The sequence below is a fragment of the Poecilia latipinna genome, unplaced genomic scaffold (assembly GCF_001443285.1).
Source record: "Poecilia latipinna isolate Pla-1442-1.1 unplaced genomic scaffold, P_latipinna-1.0 Scaffold2637, whole genome shotgun sequence".
NCBI classification, from domain to species: Eukaryota; Metazoa; Chordata; class Actinopteri; order Cyprinodontiformes; family Poeciliidae; genus Poecilia; species Poecilia latipinna.
The window spans coordinates 12,247-31,146 of record NW_015115253.1 but is presented as its reverse complement, the minus strand read 5'-3'; the positions used below and the strand labels follow the sequence as shown (position 1 = coordinate 31,146).

The following is an 18,900-nucleotide window of genomic DNA, read 5'->3' as shown; positions in this document are numbered from 1 at the left end:
TAAAGTCTTTAGCCAATAATTAACCAGTTTAAATTAATTTTACCAAATCTGACAAAATATGAGCTCAAATATCTGGCCAGAATAATGTCAGAAGTTTTCTCACGGCTACAAAAACTGTGTGGTTTCTCTGTATCCTGGAAACGTTTATTCAGGTATTGGTAGGGAAGCAAAGATGTCTTTGTAAAATTGGATTTCCACTATAAATTCAAACAAAATTTCAAAGTAAAACTACAAAGAACAGAACTGGTATACGCTGTAGTTTGAAAGAAGTTGCTAAAAAAAAAAAAAGTCTAGTTTGAATCTAATAATGATCTTTGAAACTTCCTCTGAGGCTCATTATTTGTATTTTCTCATTATTTCCCAACTAGCTTGTTCTCTGTCAACATGAGACTCAGAGCAACTTCACCTTCAGCAACTCATCATCACCTCAACCCCACAGAGACCCAGAGGAGCATCTCCAGAAAACCTGGGGCCTTCAGTCCAGGACTGCCGTCCAGAACTCCAAAGTCCTCAACAATCCCTCGGTTCCTCTATCGAAGCAGAAGCTTTGGGAAATCCTCAAGTCCAACTCCAACCCGTCGGTAAAAATTAAGCTCCAGCCCATCATGAAAGTTCAAGGACTCTCCAAACTGTCGAGGTTGTTCAGCTGGGGCGACTTTTACTCCAACATCAAAACCGTCAAGCTGAATTTGCTGATAATGGGGAAGATTGTGGATCACGGCAACGGCTCTCTTGGCGTCTACTTCCGTCACAACTCCACGGGTGTTGGCAACGTGTCGGTCAGCCTGGTCCCGCCCATGAAGGAGGTGGAGTTCGACCTGGAGCGCCAAAGCGTGGTCCACCCCAAGGAGTCGAAGACGTTCAACTGCAGGGTGGACTACGAGAAAACCGAACGCAGCAAGAAGGTGATGCTGTGCAACTACGACCCGTCGAAGACGTGCGACCAAGAGCAAACCCAGAGCCACATCACCTGGATGTGCTCCAAACCTTTCCAGGTCATCTGCGTCTACATGTCGTTCTACAGCACGGACTACCGGCTGGTCCAGAAAGTCTGTCCGGACTACAGCTCCCAGATCCCCCCCTACCTGCCCACAGGGTAAACATGAGGCCAGGTGACGAGGATGAAGGGAGGATGAAGGGAGGATGAAGGGAGGATGCAGTTTGAGCCATTCAAAACTTTGTCCTAAAATATATGGAATGCTGTTTGTACCGTATGAGTCAAATATTAACAGCAATAATTTGGATTATTTAGCCTGTTGTAAGCAGGAAAAATATGGTTCAATTTCATATTCACACCAAATTATTCATTCATTATATAAATCTCCCAGTTTCAAATTAAATATTTATTTAGCAAGTTAAATATTTAGTTTACCAACTAAATATTTAGCCCCAAACTAAAGATTTAGCTTGCTAACATTTTAATATTTAGTTTGGAACAAAATCTTTAGCTTACTAACTTTAATATTCTGTTTAGAACTAAATATTTAGTTTGAAGTTTACAAGCTAAGTAGCTTGCAAACAACAACCTACCTAATATTAGCATGTTAGCTCACTAATGTGCTAATATTTTGCTAATGTTTAGCTTGGAGCTAAACATAAATTAAATATATAGCTTGCTAGTTAGCTAAATAGTTTTTAAACAACATATTTAGCATGCCAACTTGCTAATATTTAGCTTTGGAGCTAAATATTTAGCTAGCTAACTTACTAATATTTAGTTTTGAGCTAAAAATTTTGTTCCAAATTAAATATTTAGCAAAACTAAACAGTTTGTAAAGAACATATTTAGCTTGTTAACTTGCCAATATTTAGCTCGGAGCTAAATATTCTTAGCTTACTAGCTTAATAGTAAGCTAAATAATTAGCTAGTAAATTTTAGTAAGCTAAATGTTAGCTTACTAATATTGAGAGATGTAAATATTCACGAATATTTAGTTTACTAACTAAACTGAGCTAAATATTTAGGTTAATGATCAATATTTAGCTTGCTAGCTGAGCTTAGTTTGGATCTGTAGCCTTTAAAAATGGATGAATAACATGGTGAAATTATGACTGAGAAATTAATACTTTCTCCTCCTATGACAAGCTAAATATAAACTTTTTTGCTTTTAATTTTGATTATGTAACTTTACAACCGGCACCCTTTGGGAACATGCTTCATTAAACATAGTAAAATATATGTTTAGGTGATGTCTCCTGTTGAAAAATGAATGATTGTAGCTCATATTATTTTTCAATAATGTATCAAAAATGGTCAAACTAAAAGGAACCAGAATGATCTGAAGTTGAAGATGTAGAAATATAACCTTCATAATATCACCTTTTTTTCAAATTTCTGCAGTTTAAGTTGTCTGGTGACAGATATTTTCGGAATAATTTGTCTTTTTGTGATTTTAAAATAAATTTCTACTGTCTGCTCATAGTGTACAATAAGAAAATGTATAATTCTCTGGAGTCATATTTGCAATCAGAGTTATTTTGGTTTTAATTAAGAGTTCATAATGTCTGATCCAAACGGAAACCATAAATCATCTCACATTCAGTGCACTTAAACCTTAAATATCAAAGATAACCAGAGCAAAAAGCTGTTTTTAACACTGATTTCATTAAAAAAAAAGGGTGGGGGGGGAAGAAAAAAAAAAAAAAGAAAAAAAAGTTATTTGTTATTTAATTCTCCTTTGGGAGTCAATAAAATATTTTTTATTTTAACTTGAAATTTAAGTTTTATGCAGCTAAATGAAAATAGTTGTAATATTTCAGCACTATTAAGGATTAAGGAGATGCTAAATACATTATGGTTAATCTGATCTTTCAGTCCAAGATAAAAGATTTCAAAATGTATAGAAAAATTAACTATTTACTGAAACTGAAAGAACATCTTTGAATAAACTCGTCGGCTCTAAAAGCCCTGAATTCAATATTCACACAGAATCAGAGGGAAGTGTGAAGCAACAAACGCAATGACCTTTCACCCCAAGTCAATGGAAATCCTCCAATTAGCACCTCAGCTCTCTGCTGCTTCTAAGAAGGAAAGAGAGAGAAACTCTCAGGCTGCAGTGGATGTGAGAAAACAGTTAGTCAGGGTTGCAGAGTTGACACATTTCCTGCTGAGAATCTGCCAACAGCGACACATTTCTGCATGAGTTCCCAGCAGAAAACGCCAAAGTAAGGCACTTTATGTTATTTTATTTCTGCACGTTCAGCGCTTTTTTTTTTTTCTTCACTATTTTCTCAAACCGCATGTGGGATCAGATCAAGATCCAGGTTCAAAATCTAAGCAGTTTGTGTTTCAGCTCATTAAACTTTTACTTAAGTAAAAATAATTAAATAAAAGAGTAAAAGGAAAATCTGGTAAAACGTCAACTCAAAATCTGAGTAACTAAATGATCAAATCAATTAATATTTAAAAATTACATCATAAAACGGGCCAAAATACAAAGTTATGTTGAAATTTTGGTATGTTAAAGATCAGAATGCAAATAATTCTTATAAATAACATAAAGACAAAATAAGGCAAAGTAAAAAAATCCTAATCAGTTTCTTTCAATTAAAAAAAAAATTTTGAAAACTTTAACAAAAACTGCCAGTGTGTGTCTGTGTCTGGTGAATTTTTAGTTTGTTTTTCATCCAGTGGATAGAAAATCCAGAAATTGTAAATTGTACTGAAAATGTTTTTAACCCAAAAAGACATTAGACCTTGAAACTCATTTTATCCAAGATTTGTCTTTTAAAAATTTACTTCCCTTTCCCCTGGCCGAGCCGGGTCGTAACAATTGTACAATAGAAATGATCTACTGTAGCAGTCAGTGTTACAGTGAGATCAGATGAAGCCTCTGACTGAACTTACTCCGTTGTTGTATAAATATTAATCCCTCCAGTTTTTTTGTGATTCTATAATCATGGGGATTCAAGAAAAAATAAAAAGATCCCCCTTTTTTGGCACTAATGCATAACTGTGACTTTATTGCAAATTTTCTGCAAATAAATTGTCCAAAACATTATTCCAGTGATGCCAACTCCCACCAGCAGGTGGCAGTACTTATTAATTCTACCCCACTGCTGCCTCTGCCTTACTTTATGTCAGGTTATTATTCTTGAGCAACATGAAATTAACATTTACTGTTAAACATAAACTTAATTTCCATGCAGATATTTATAAAACAGAACCACAAATTAGTAATTTTTGCAAAAAAAAAAAAAAAAAAATACAAAAAACAATCAAAATCCTGGAGGGATTGAACAGTCTGATGAAGAGGGTGCTAAGGGTTTTCCATAGTCTTCTTCATTTTATTACCACTTCCCATGCTGCGTTCATGGAGCATGCAAATAAATGGAAATGTGACCTTTGTTAATAAATGAACTGTTGTAATGCACTACTTGAGTTTTTTGGCAGGAATGTGATGCCATAGAATATCTCCAATTCTTTGGTAAAACATTAAAATACATTTAAGGATTTGCTGGCTCTATACCAGAAGTACTGATAGGCAAGAATCAGAATATTTCACATCATTTTTGTTCGTAAAAACACTCAGACGACATCAGGACGGCGTTCAATACAAAATAGTTGTGGTTTATTTTTTTCTGGGAACAAAAAAATGGCAACAGCTAAGTGTCACTTCTCAAAATCAGAAATATCTACAGGAAAAGAAACAACGGTTCCTTATATCATTACAATTTTCCAACAGTTTGAAATGAACACTTCAAATATACAGTCATGGCTAAAAACAAAAGAAAAGAAAAACAAAGTACAACCCCTTAAATTCGAGGGTTTTACCCATTTTGTACATATTTAGGGGGTGTACTTAATTTTTTGTACCAAACTTTTTCCATTTTAATAAATAGTGGTGGAATCTGTGGTTTGGTTTAAATAATTTCTTAGCCTGTTAAAAACAGGAAATTCAAACATTAAAACCCAGGAACTGGCAGAGGGTGTACTTTCTTTTCACAATGACTGTATTCTCTGTGGTTCAGGACGTCCTTTTTGTTTTTTTTGTCTACAATTGATATATTCTGAACATTAAAACGTGTTCATTGTAATCTCATTTCCCTTTAGTCTTTATGCTGCAAAGAAAAACGCTCTCGGTCCTGAAACACAAATGTATATCCGCACTATTTCCTATGGAAGCGAAAAAACTAAACAGCGTGTCTGACCGAACCCTTCGTTGTTTTTTAAATATCCGTAACATTTCCAGACGCTGTTCTCAGACGTCACCAGAAATACCAACGACATCTAGTTGTGCGTTGCTCTGATTTCTTTATGCTTCGTGGCGTTTAGAAGACAGAAAAATGGACGCCGGTTTGTTTGAGTCACTTGCAGGCAGATTTTCTTAAAGGGAACTTGTTGTTGTTGTTGTTGTTGTTGGTTGTGGTCCAGCTGGGTCCATTGTGTGCTTGCCTACAGTTTTTCTAGGTTGCCGCTGGTTGCGGGTTGGCGAGGGCTGATCTGTGGCGTTAGTGCAATTTTTTATTTTTTCTCCCACGTTTAACTGGGAACTTTTCGATTTTGACTAGCCCTTGGTTCTCTTTTCGGGGCTTCCGGTTTGAAACCAGAGCCCTCCCTTCAGAGTCCTTGAGTTTCTTGGGTGGATCGCGCTATTCGCTTTACGATAAAACAGACACTTTATTTGCCGCCACCGCGCTCCAAATCTGCGAATTTTGAGGTGGCGCTCCGCTCTTCCTCGGATACGCGGGAAAAAATAAAAATAAAAATAAAATAAAAAAAGGAGAACAACGTCAGAACCGGGGAGCAAGAAGAAGAACAGGGTGCTGCGGGTTTTATTGTGAACACTTTTAAAAGATCCACGTTACAATCCCCTCCTCCTCTTCTTCTTCTTCTTCTTTAAAAAGACGGGATACAGCAGGTTCTGGGTGGTAGTGTTGTAGGTAACAGCAAGGGGAACGGTTATCCCTGTGTGTCTGGGAGCTTTTGTTTGTGCATGTGTGTGTGTGTGAGTGAGAGAGAGAGCGAGCGAGGGTGTGTTTTGTTGCCTTTAGGACTGTTTGAGGCGCTTGCGGGGCGGTCCGAGGAAGGGGCACTGGGCGGACGCCAGCGAGCGGTAAGCTTCGGCCACCAGGTGCGGATGGGAGGCGACCATCGACTTCCAGCCGGCGGTTTCCATCACCTCCGCTGCATGGCTGGAGGGGAAGAGACAGAGGTCACCAGAGGTCAAACTAAACCACTTGGCACATGGAGGAAAAATGGTTTTCATAGCTGGACGTTCAGTTCAAATTAAAAAATACTTCATTGATCACAAAAGAAATTTACATGCTGTTCATTATGATCATAATTATAAGTTAAATTTTTTTAAAATCTGTTCATCTTAAAAGTTTGCGATAAAATCCAGATTCCTGATTTCTGTAACTTAAGAAGAAATCAGGAAAATAAAACAATTCTGTAAAAAATGTAAATTAAAAATAAAAAAAAATTGATAAGAGAATTAAAAAAAAAAAAAAAAAAAGTTGGAATGCCAAAAAACGAAGGATGAACCGATCAATATCAATATTGATAACCGATATAGGCCTCTAACAAATCAGTTTTATTTTTCTGAATTCCACATTTTCCATTTCATCATATTTATGGTTTTGGAGCAAATGCAAACATCCAGAGGTAAACCGAGATCCGGCAGAACACTGAATGTTCTTTTCAATAATTTATTTAAATCAATAACAATAAAAAATAAAAATAAAAAAATTCTACACAAAATTCAAATTGAAAAAACAAAATCAATAAATAAGAGAAATTAAGGAAATATGAAGTAACTTTCAAACATTCGTTTTTCCATTATTGCATTTCCAGAGAATATCAACATATTTTAATAAATATCCTCCCCAAAGTTTACCTGAAAAAAAAGGTCACTTGAATAGTTTTGGGTAGAATATATTTACAGGCAAATGTTTATCTTAAATGCAAAATATTTTTATTTTTTGCAGTTTTGCTTAATTGCTGTGATGTCCTTCCAGAAATGTGTCTCTTTTTTGAGTGTGTGTACTGCATTTCTCAATTAATCGATTACTAAACGAATTCACAGTTACTTCAGCAATCGATTAATCGCGATTAACCATTTCACCCGTATGTGAATCCTCACAAAAAAACAAACATTTTCATGATGAATCAGTAAAAACCTCTAAAACATTCAGTACTGAGGAAGAGGTAGTGCGTTTCTTCATCATATTTTGTCTTTTTACGCTTCATTTTGTGACCCATCGTCGGCTCCTACACAAAGTCTGTGTGAGCCAGAAATCTGGAAACACGTGATCGATCTTTATCACACGTCCCGTCTCTGCGGCAACAGAGGAGGTGCCAATGGGGCGCGGCGAGGAGTCAGGATGCCCCGATCCTTCAGGAACATTCGGCGCGCTTTAATCACATCCAACCCGCCACTTCACCGAGACACATGTGAAATTAAATCACCAGCTCTAACAAACCCGAGTTCTGGTGCCGTCTGGAGGGAAAAACGAGATTAAAGGAGCCGACGCGACGCGAACACGGCGGAGAGCGGCCGCCTGTGTGTGAACTCACTAGTTGATGAAGTCGACCGCCTGCGTTTTGAGCTGGTCGGCGCTGTGCAGGTCGGCCAGGATGAGGATCTCGGCGGCGTTCTCCACGGACAGGCTGGTGCACAGCGCATCTTCGCACATGACCTTGAGTCTCTCCAGAGCGTACTGAAAGAAGACAGAGGCACAGAGGCTTCAGTGTTTCCTTACCTCCAATTATAGCAGCAACATTTAAAATCTAACTTCTGACACAGATAACAGGTTATAAGAGGAGGAAGAGTAGCTAAAAAAATGTACTCGGGTAAAAGTAGCGCTACCTGAACTGGAGGTGCAGCCCTGTGAATTATGAATCAATTTTAAAGTGCGTTTAAACTGAACGCCTCCCATTTGAATGCTGCATCTTCTTGTTTACATTTGAAAATTTCACAAAATTGGAGGGAAAAAATTTGATTTTTTTACTTCCCATCCATAGCCGCACTGCGGCGGTGAAACAGCTCTGTTAGCAAAACGAACCCTGGAGGTCGGGTTTTATTATTAGTTTAGTGCAAAAGGAAACAAAAAAAACAGGAAACCATTGAAGAATAACTCAAAATCACTCATGATCTTCTTTTTTCTCGCTTTTTGTGCCGGCTTTGCCACATGCAGACTCGTTGCCGTAGAGGCGGACAACAACGCCGCTTTATGTTACAGGATTCACCAAAAACCACTCAAACATTTCCCACACGAAGAACCGAACATTCAGTCCGTTACAGTTTTATGTTTTCAGGCTCGATGTTTGTTTTCAGATTATTATCATCAAAGAGGTCGCCTTTTTTTTTGTTTTTCATCTGAAAAGAAACACGCCAAATTCCACAGCACATCTACATGTTACGGTTTTCAAAGTCAAGCTAGCATAGCTGAACTGCTTCCCTCTCCTTATATATATTTTTCTCTTTAATAAACTTTTTCCTGGCCTTGATATCTAGTTGTTGCAGTGTTGACAATTAGTAGCAAAGCATTGCGTCCCTTTTTCTTTTATATTTCAGGCATACAATTAAGATTTAGCGTGTTATAGTGACAACTTGTCAGCTAAAACCAAAGCTAGTCATCGTCAGCTAACAGCTGGGCGGCTGTTTTCCCCATGGTGTACATTTTTAACAATAACCAGGCAGAAAATCATAAACAACTGGATATAATAAACAGTTATTGTATAAACTTAAACGTAGATGCATTTCAAAATGCTCTAACTGGTATATGTGACCCGAATCACACTGGAAATATTTACAATCGACACATTTTCTACCTGGTTAATACAGAATATAATGAAATACCAACTGCTGAAATGTCTTCATTCCACTCTACAATGAACCCATGAACAGGAAGTGAGTGCATTACCTTATCGGCTGCTGCTAGCAGATCGTCGGCCATCTTGTCCAGGTTGGGAGCCTTGTCTGTGTAAATGAAGCACATCATCTCCTTGAAAACTTCTGGCTCCACGTCGTTGATCTCCACACGATTCTGACGGAGGAGGAGGGTTGATTAATGACATTTCTTAAAACACAGCTTGTGATCTGTAAAACTTTAATTATTCCAGCGCATAAGGGGACTTCATAGATATTTTTTCGCAGCTATGCAACCTTGACTTTGACTATTTTTCACTGATAACAGATGCTTGAAACAGTTTGTGAAACATTCACTTAAAATGTTATTTTTGTGTTCAGAGTTTTTACACATTTTCCACTTTGAAATTTCATCCTTTTCCAGATTTTTCCTCATCAGTTTTAATAACACTTAAGATTTGAAAAGAAAAAACAACATTTACCTGCTTAGTTTTTACCTATAATTTCTGCAACAAATCATGCAAGAACACCGTGCTAAAGAAAAGGCGGTGAGGAGCTAATCTGTAGGGTTTTTTCTTTCCTTTTTTCTCTTTTTTTGGTATTTTTTAAATTCAAAACTGTTTAATTTCAAAATGTGTTGTTAAATCTTCACTTAATTATCCTAAATATACAATAAATTGATTAAAACAAACGTTGGGACATGTCAGCCCTTTTATTGTATTTGTGAAGAAATCAAGTTATGAGGTGCATCAAAGATAAATTACGCCACTTTAGTGAAAACCAGTGTAAATATGATCTAATTGTATATTTTTTCAAATTTATTCAAATTAATAAATTTACGTTTAAAATTAAAAGCATCTCTGCTGGTCTGACTTTAAACAAAAAATCAGTTTGGCTGTAATTTAATTTCTTATCGTCCACAGAAGGGCAGAAAAAGCAATTCTCTGTTTGTGTGGCTCTGACAGTGAGGGATGAGTCCCGACCCCCGACTGAAAACGGGACAATTGCGTTTGGGTTTCGCTATCATCCAGTTTCTGCAAACATCTTTGTGTTGCAGCTGTTCAGCGGCACGCAATCCTTCAAAAATTGGAAAATTACAGCCATCAAGGAACAAAACAAATTAATTTTTTAGGAGAGGGGCGGTTCGGACTCACCTTTTTGCTCTCCTCCATCTCGTGCTCAAACATGGCACTGAATACAGGGGATCGCGCTGAAACAGAGAAAACAACATCAATCACTTTTAAACACATGCAAGCCGGTTTTAAGTCAGTTATTCCTTAACCCTTCCAGACCAAACGGATCAGCAACCACGCACATAAATTACCGTAATTCCCCCAGACTTTGCGACATCTTAAAAATTCTAACGGTTTTTGCGCTTTCCTGCCATATCGGGTTATTACGGTAATTTCACTCCCACTGTAGTGGGAAGTGAAATTAATCTGAGGTAAATTGCAAAAGTAACTTCCTAGATATTAAAGGTTCTAGTTGTTATGGATAAATGGGCAAATATATTTACTTACAGGACATTTAAAGAACTTCGTAAAATTAAAATAAGCAAAAATATCCAGGAGATTTGAAACTTAAGAGTTTCAGGGTTAACCTGATAGGTGTGTTTGTTTACCTGCCAGGATGGCTTTGTGGGCCTGAAACTCCTGTCCAGCCACACACAGGGAGCAGTCCGTGAAGCGCGAGTTCTCCCACAGGCCGCCCAGCTCGTCCGCTAGCCGGCAGTCCGGCACCTTCACCATGTTCATCGTGTTCTGACCCGATATGTTGACCGAGTCCTGCACAACGCTCACCTGAAGGAAGCAAAGCCGCCGCTGAAACACAGCACAGTAAACACTCCACCGCGATGGAGAAACATCGGCGATACCTCGCAGAACAGCGTTAGCTTATCGTCAGGTAGGAGACCGTTAGCCTCGTCCAGGAGGAAGTCTCTCCGGATGAACTTCTTAAAGCCCCAATCTTTTCCCTGGACGAAGCGGTACGCCCTCTGGCTTTCTGCAGACGGACAAAGAAATGGTTCAACATTTGAAAGAGATACACTGTAAAAAAAATATCATTCTAAAATGTTACCAAAACTGGGAGGATTACCCAAAGACTGTGCTCAGAAACAGCACTACGTCAACATATTTCTACTCGAGCAAAAAGTAGCTGTCCAAGAAATCACTCAAAAACTTAACTGATCAAATCATAAATCATTTAATTTTTAAAAATTACATCATCAGACGAACCAAAACAAAGTGGAAATTTTGGTATTTTAAAGATGAAAATGACAAGAAACAAAAATAACGAAATCAGGCAAAAGAAAAAGAAAGAAAGCTCATAAAACCTTAACAGAGACACCAGGTGTGAGTCTGATTCTGGTGAATTTTTGGTTAAAACATGTTTGGTTTTCACTCAGTGGGAAGAAAATCCAGACAGTTTATTCCAGTAAGGGTAGAGATACTTCATAATATAATTACAGTATAGTAAACAAAAAAGTTACTCAAGTTAATGTAACTAGTTACTAACCAGCTCTGAATGCTCCATAATGTTAATTAAATTTCTTGTTTTCTTCTTGTTTCCTGCCCTTTGATATAAAGGGCTTTATAACTAAAATACATTATTATTATTATTAATATTAATGCTTTTGCTCACCCATGGCTTTGGTCTCCTCTCCCTTGGCGTTGAGGATGGAGAACTTGAACTTTGCTCGCACCTCTGCTTTTGGACAGCTGACTAGCAGCAGGTACAGAGACAGGTAATCTTTGCTTTCCTCATCCAGGCCTTTGGGATTCACTCGCAAACACCTGAGGTCAAAAAACAATAAGCAGTTAAAACCTGCTGTTAGTGTCAACCAACCCTACTTCACCTATAAAATGGGAAAATGTCTTGGTGTAAGTGAAAAAATCTGTTAGCGGAACTAGGACTTGGTTGCTAGGTGACGGGCTGAGATTGGCAGGCGTTGCTAGGCAACGGTTGTGAAATAAACGGCCAGTGGCACTTTTTCAATAATATTAAAGAATTATTGGCGTAAAAAAAGCTCCTATTTCCTGCTGAAAGGCTACTTGTAATTTATTTTTGTTTTATTTCAACTGTACTAAGATACATTCAGAATAAATTAAGAGCAAAAAAACTTGGTAAGATTTGTTTTTTTTTGCACTACGGAGAACGGTTTAGCTCAAAGCTTAATTCTAATTCATAATTTCTAGAATGGGGCCATTCAAGGAGCAGCTCCATCATGCTTGCTGTTGTTTTTAGACTTCTGATGGTTTGTTTTTCTTTGAGGCGTTGCATGTTTCCCTCTGGTTTTGGATGCTGTTCGCATATCATCACTATTCTTTGAGAATACTTCAATGATACGAGTTACGGCAACATTTAGCTTCTCTTTGGGGTAAATACGGTAATTTTGAAGTCAATACTCGTATATTAGAACGGCCTAGTCAAAGTCCTGACTTAAATCCAACTGAGAATCGCTGGCAAGACTCGAAATCCAACTAAATTTAGCAAAGAATTGGAAAAGAAATTCCAGACCGTGATACTTGTAGATTAGATTACAGCACAAGATAAATTTAAGGGATCAAACACAACAGCAGAGATATGCAGGTTCAGGGTTTCACCCAGGAAACTAACCAAACGCAGTGTTAGGGTTGTCCTACGATGTTTTTATGTTTAAAGAAGTTGACAAGACATTTTGGAAATAAAACATCAACAACAAAGAAAATACATTAATAGGTTATGCCATTATTGTTTTAAAAAGGTAATTGTCTACTAAAGATTTATATTGCTATTACTGCTACTGTTGTACATATAAAAAAAAAAGATGATTTAAAATAAACAGGTAACACTTAGTCTGGCAGGGGAGGAAGTAAAGCCTGGTGGCCCGCCAGGCTTATAATACACTGGGGAGTAAAAATATGAAGTTTGATTTCCAGCCTGTATTTTGTGTTTTTGTACATCTTTTCCTGTGATTCTCACCATTTGAGTTTGTCGTTGGCCCCAGAAGAGAAGGTCGAACTCTTGATGACCTCGCCCATTTCCTCACGACAGAAGCTGAAGTTGTTGATGGTCCACATGTAGGAAAACTTCACCACTTTGATCTGTTAGAGAGACGACGCAGCAGAAGATGGTTTCTGATGGATAAACGCCTGAATTTATTTATTCAAGAACTTTTTTACTTTCTTAAGGTAAGTTTTCAAACTTTTCATAGACAACATATTTATCAATAAGCTCCTTTTTAAACTGTTTATTTTACAAAGTTTTATCTTTACATTAAAAGTTTCATGTCAGTCTTATGCACAACCCTTCAAATAAAGTATTTCTGTCTCTTTTTATTTGGTGTAAATAACGTTTAAAAGCGATGTCACAGAATTGTGCCGTTTGAAATCGTCGGATTGGAACCGAAGTGTTTTTTATGCAGCTTACCTGCGTGTAGCACCAGCTCTCGGCCACGGGCCCGCTGGACATTTCCGCGGGGGGCGGCGGACTCGGGACCCTGGACATTGCCAGTGTGACAGAGGGAGGAGTGGGACGTGAGGGTGAAGAAGAAGGAAGAGAAGAAGAAGAGCTGGAATGTGACACTTCCTCTAGTCAGCGTCGGTCCCGACGTCCATCTGCATCGGTGAACAGCAGACGGAAGCAGGGCGCCCCCTATAGGCAGAACCAGACAGAGCAGAGAGAATATTATTATTATTATTATTATTCAGTTCAAGTTGCAGGATGAGATAAACTGCGTCTGCGTATTGTTTTAATGTCGGGGTGAATAGAAAGAATCAAGTTTAAAATGAATTTATTTATACAATATATATATTAATATTATAATTAAATAAAACTGAGAACAAGTTTTACCAAGAAAGAAAGAAAGTTGTTCTTATTTGTTCTGTGTAATGAGGAAATCTTAATTATTTCATCTTCATTATTTAAAACTGATATTATTTTAATATTAATGTTTACTAAATTTTTGCTTTTTTATTTTATCATGCCGTCTTAATCTGGGGTCATAATCTGCCATCAGAATATTTTATATTTGACTTTAATGGGATTAAAGTGGAATCTAAAATATTCAACAATAAATAATTTAGATTCAAAGTTAGTAGAACAGACAAATATATAATTAGACGTTTAAATCAAAGTTATTCAGAAAATCAGTCGATAATTTGCCCTGAAATACAACAAATTAATTAATCCAGATTTCCATCCATCACTGAACCTCAATCCAGCATAAATTATCAGCAGCAGCTTTTCTTATCCTCCACCAGGTGAGACGGAGAGAGAAGAAGACCAGCGAAGGCGATTAAAGGAAAAGTGAAATGAAAAATCAAGAGGCGGATGAAGGATGGAGCCGCATCTGTGGAACCATTCACCAGGATAAATTGGAACAAAAAGAGGTTAGATGGAGGCGGCAGAAAATCAAAGAAACGCATGAAAGAGAAATCAAATCCAGATCAGCAGACAGGAGAGGCAACTTTAAACCTGCAGATGGGAAACGACACGCAGAGCTGGCAAAAAATACTCAGGTTAAAAAGTATTGAGTAACTGACCAAGTTATCAATCATTTAATATTTAAAAACTACATAATCATATAAAGTTAAGAGGAAATTTGGGTATTTTAAGGGTTAAACTGACAATAATTCATATAAGCATAAACAAAATGACAAAATCAGGTAAAAGAAATTTTTCCAAATCAGTTTCTTTCAATAAAAAATCTCAGAAAATTTTTTATAAAAACTGCAAGTGTGTGTCTGTGTCTGGTGAATTTTTGGTTTGTTTTTCATTCAGTTTGTAGAGAAGTTTTACTCAGGTAGGAGTAGAAATACTTTAAAATAAAATGACTCAAGTAAATTGAAGTAAAAGTACATTTATTACCCAACACCTGACAATAAAAGATGTTTTAAAAAAGCTCAATAAAATAGTAAATGGAGACTCAAAAACTTTGAAATAATAGAAAACAAAGTAAAATATCCAGAAGTTATGAAACAGAATCGGTTTCATTTGCTGCACAGAGCAGTCAGAGTTTATAACCTATTAATTATGAGGTAAATATAAACAATACATCAATTAATCACACAGTAAATTAAAACAAGCCCATTAAATTTCCATTTAATCTATCACATCAACAAACACTACAAATTTACAAAGTACTACACTGGACTCTTCTCCAATTCCAACACCTGTATTTTTTATTTATTATATCACAATAAAATATTTAAATATAAAGAAGATAATTCACATTAAATCAGAATATTGATGAAATGAAGCTTTAAATTGCTAAAATTCACCCTGAAATATTTGCTTTATGCACCAAGAGATTATAATTTATCAGCACATTTTGTTGAGAGCAAATATCCACAACAGCCAGACTTCTGACCTGAAGGTGAAAAAAGTGTGAAATTTGAAAACATGTGGGACAGAAAGTTGCAGTTATGTCCTTTTCATCGACATTTCACATAAGAAAGAAGAAATCAATCTCCGCTCCAAATTAAAGACTGAAAGTATGAAGGCATTTCAGAGCGCAATTTCCAAGAGAGATGAAAAAACTGCAGCGCTTGTCAAAGTGTCAGCGAACACAACGTCTGTTTCCAAAGCGCCGGCCTGTGAGGACGGCGGCGAGCCAGAGACGAACCTTACAGCTGTAATTGGTACAGGAGCCGAGATCGATTGCAACGAGCGCGCTCGGCCTCAGTGGAAGCGATTTCATATTCTGCCCTCGGTCACGGCGCTTCTCCTTCCCTAAAAACTCAATCTCAGTGAGGTATGAACTATTGATTTTGCTGCAGCGACCGGCTTGCCTCGCTTTCCACCAACAACAGCACTCCGACTTTGTGCGGACCCGCAATTACAGCGAAGGGCAAAAAAAAAAAAAAAAAAAAAAAGAAAAAAAACATTAGGAGCCGGCCTTCACCTCCTCCTGTCTGCAGTTCCCAACAAAAACTCTGCTGTTTTCTCCTCACCTGGAGGTTAAACGCAGGAGGGACCCCAATGCATAACTAATGCATCCGCTCACCTCGTTCACACTATTCAAGCGCTGCATTTCATTTATTTTACATTAAAACCTGGCCTGCAACTAACAACTATTCCGACGATTAATCGATTAATCAAATAAAAATTCCCACATTCTGCAGATTCAATAAAAGATGCAAATAAATAAATATTTGATTCTTTTTAAACATTTTGAAATGCAATAACAGCATTTGTTTCGTGAACGCTGAATCAGACACATCAGCTCAGCCTTTTCTTGACTTCTCATAAACAGTGTGGGGCTCATCTCTTTATTTTTATATTTGTTTTTTTATTATTGTTGTTCTTATTAACCAATTAATACCTATTTAACAAAAGTACTCAATAGGAGATTTTGTACAAAATTTAAACCAGGTGCAGCTAAAACTGTCACTTGAGGAAATCTTGAAAAATATTTACCGACAAATGTGTGCTTTTTATATTTTAAATGCAAAATGTCTATATCTGTATTATGTATTTATATATTTATACTCCAGTCAATGATTAATTGCTTATTAAATTAGTTGGCTATTATTGATAATTGTATTGGGGTTAATTTTTGGATTAACCAATTGGTAAAATTACATTTTATCTTATACGCAGAATGTATAGAGTCTGCATGCTTAGTAAATGATTAGTCATTTACTACACTAGTTGCTGATCATTTCAATGATTGCTTAATCACAATTAATCAATTCAGCCCAAATTTCTGTATGAAAATTTGAGAGCAGATTAAATTTTCATTTTTCTCCACATTCATGCATTTTGTGTTGATCCATCCCATAAAATCCCAATAAAAAGCTTTAAGGTTTATGGCTGTAAAGTGACAAAATATGAAAAAGTTCAACAGGTTTGAATAAGAGAAATAGATAAGCCAGTTCTTCCGGTCAGGACTGATTGTAGCTGTCATGTTAGCTTCTGGCTAAGTGTTTAAACCTTTAAATAACTACTGCAGGAAACACTGCCGCAAAGCAAGACCCTGACACCAGGGCAAAATTTACATTTTCAGTTATAATAAATAGAAACTCTGATTTATTGTGTGTCACATTTAGGTGAGTCCATTTATTCCTTACAAGCCACTTCAGATTCAAGGCTGGGAAGGTGAAGGATGACTGAAAAGTCCAACTGAGAGCAAAATACTTTTCACTGCTGTTTGCTAAAAACACTACAATGTTTTTAACGTGGTAAACTGTTTAGCTGAGAAGATAACAACAGACTGCTGCGTTGCCAAAAAGCCCTGCAAGACGACATGAAAGTTATTAGCTTCTGTGTCCGGACAATGTTTATATCAACTGAGAAAGTGACAAATTTATATTAAATTTCACTTGGTTTTAGAGGTATATTAATACTATGTAACTGAAACTGGTGATATGCATTGACAAATTCAGTTAAATTAAAAAAATGACATTAAATAAGCTTAAACGTGTAAATTTGACTTAATATTTTCAGAAGAAACTGAATGAAAGGCTCAAACACAATGTAATTTCCTAAAAGCAGGTTGAAAACAAGCAAAACATCAGTTAAATAAAACTCTTACAAACTTTAAGTTTATGAAGGAATGATGCACATCTTTTCTTCAGAAATGTTGATTCACTTCTTTGTTTTCTCGCCAAACGTTACCAACAATAAAAACAAGTCTTAAGAGTTTGTGTGGATATTTTCCATTCAGTTTACTTTTGTCAATGCAGGCAAATCTTATAGAGAAACGAGGTGAGACGCATCAAATAAAAGCAACAAAATGTCAACAACAGGAATGATTATTGTGATTAATTCAACAACCATTCCTATAACTTAACAAATGTTAAGTTATTCTAGGTGAATAACTTAACATGGCTTCCAAAACAAAGTTTTGTTTGTTGTAATGCTGTTTTTATGTTTTATATTGAAATGATTATTTGAAAAAGTGCTTTTTCTGTGTATTTTTCTTTATTTTGTAATTACACTAATTGCTAGTTTTTTGTTTTCATTCATTTTAGTCTTAAAAATACCTTAATTTGCATATAACTTCATATTTTTGACAGATGACATTTTTTAAAATAAGTCGGATGTCCTCGAGTAGTTTTTGTACGGAATATTTTTTACTCGAGTAATTTCTTGGCTGCTACTTTTTACTTTAGAGGAACAATATGTTGAAGTGCTACTCTTGTTTGTCTGGTTTGGTGTGTATCAGTAACTTAACTTTATTATGCCATCCTTGAAACAACAATAAAACCAGACAGCTGGTGAGCCTGTCAGTGTCTGAGCTGCATTGTTAAACATTACTCAGGAGGTGAAACAATACAAGCCCCAACATAAACCACTAACAAGTATGCTGTAATGAATTGAGTAAAAGGTCGTAAATGATAAGTATAAAAGGGACACGACACAAAATGTCATATTCTATATTTTAAATGTGAACCTCAAATTTACTTTCATTTCAAAATGACCAATTTTGCAGAAAGTCAAAAACTCTTTAGATGCTGTGTGTAAACTGAAACACTTTAGAGTTAGTAATTGTAGGCGGAGCAGGTAGTTAACCTGCTAATAACACACACAGCCTACACCTGACTTCATTTCAATTTAAAACACTCAGGAAGACGAAAAGGACCGTTTAACATGACAAATGACAGCGTCCGACCCTGCTAAAACTACAGAAAGCCCATCAATAATCCACGGTAATCTAACGGTAACATGGCAGCTAATTCCACCGAACTGGTCTCGGTTAGCTTCACTCCTGTAGCAGCTAACCCGAGACAAACAAATAACACCAGGATTTTTACGCCAATTGATAAATAAAAGCGACACAACCGTTCCCATCGTGGGGTTACAAGTTATTAATACTAATATTATTCTTTTTGGGTTCATTTGCGGACAAACTCACCTTTATGTCGGGTCCAATTAAAACGTTTGCCGACCGGGATTTTCTGTTGTTGTTAGCTAGTGACAGCTCTCCATAATCACGTCACATGAACAGCGCCCCTGGTGTCAAGGCGTGGAATTACAGCCCAGTTACAATATAAGCTTTTCTCGTATTAGAAAAGCTTATAAATTATGGCAAGCCATTTTAACATAAATTCGGTTTTACCGCCCTTACGTTCCAGATATCTCAAATTGTTTTATGACTAGACGT

The 18,900-nt window shown here is 36.6% G+C and overlaps 2 protein-coding genes across 2 annotated transcripts; one reads left to right on the top strand and one right to left on the bottom strand.

Moving 5' to 3' along the window:
* The first annotated feature begins 84 nt into the window (after nucleotides 1-84).
* LOC106938590 (neurexophilin-1-like) lies at nucleotides 85-1,316 on the top strand. Its single transcript, XM_015020683.1, has 2 exons — nucleotides 85-129; nucleotides 369-1,316. The coding sequence occupies exons 1-2, from the start codon at nucleotides 85-87 to the stop codon at nucleotides 1,098-1,100; spliced, it is 777 nt and encodes a 258-aa protein (XP_014876169.1). The 3' UTR covers nucleotides 1,101-1,316.
* A 4,428-nt stretch (nucleotides 1,317-5,744) lies between these two features.
* On the bottom strand, nucleotides 5,745-18,756 carry spop (speckle type BTB/POZ protein). The gene is made up of 10 exons (XM_015020685.1): nucleotides 18,652-18,756; nucleotides 13,221-13,445; nucleotides 12,774-12,895; nucleotides 11,454-11,605; nucleotides 10,687-10,814; nucleotides 10,435-10,612; nucleotides 9,968-10,023; nucleotides 8,869-8,991; nucleotides 7,520-7,662; nucleotides 5,745-6,135 (listed from the first exon to the last, which is right to left on the bottom strand). Exons 2-10 carry the CDS (start codon nucleotides 13,296-13,298, stop codon nucleotides 5,991-5,993), a joined length of 1,125 nt encoding a protein of 374 aa, XP_014876171.1. The 5' UTR covers nucleotides 13,299-13,445; nucleotides 18,652-18,756; the 3' UTR covers nucleotides 5,745-5,990.
* Between the last annotated feature and the right edge of the window lie 144 nt (nucleotides 18,757-18,900).

Bases quoted from the DNA above. Each gene is read 5' to 3' on its own strand.
- LOC106938590 (XM_015020683.1), top strand. From the start codon at position 85: ATGTCAGAAGTTTTCTCACGGCTACAAAAACTGTGTGGTTTCTCT. The intron at 130-368 runs GTATCCTGGAAA...TTTCCCAACTAG, and splicing joins AAAAACTGTGTGGTTTCTCT to CTTGTTCTCTGTCAACATGA.
- spop (XM_015020685.1), bottom strand. From the start codon at position 13,298: ATGTCCAGGGTCCCGAGTCCGCCGCCCCCCGCGGAAATGTCCAGCGGG. The intron at 11,606-12,773 runs GTGAGAATCACA...TTTTGACCTCAG, and splicing joins GCCAACGACAAACTCAAATG to GTGTTTGCGAGTGAATCCCA. The intron at 10,613-10,686 runs GTATCGCCGATG...TGCTTCCTTCAG, and splicing joins AGCTAACGCTGTTCTGCGAG to GTGAGCGTTGTGCAGGACTC.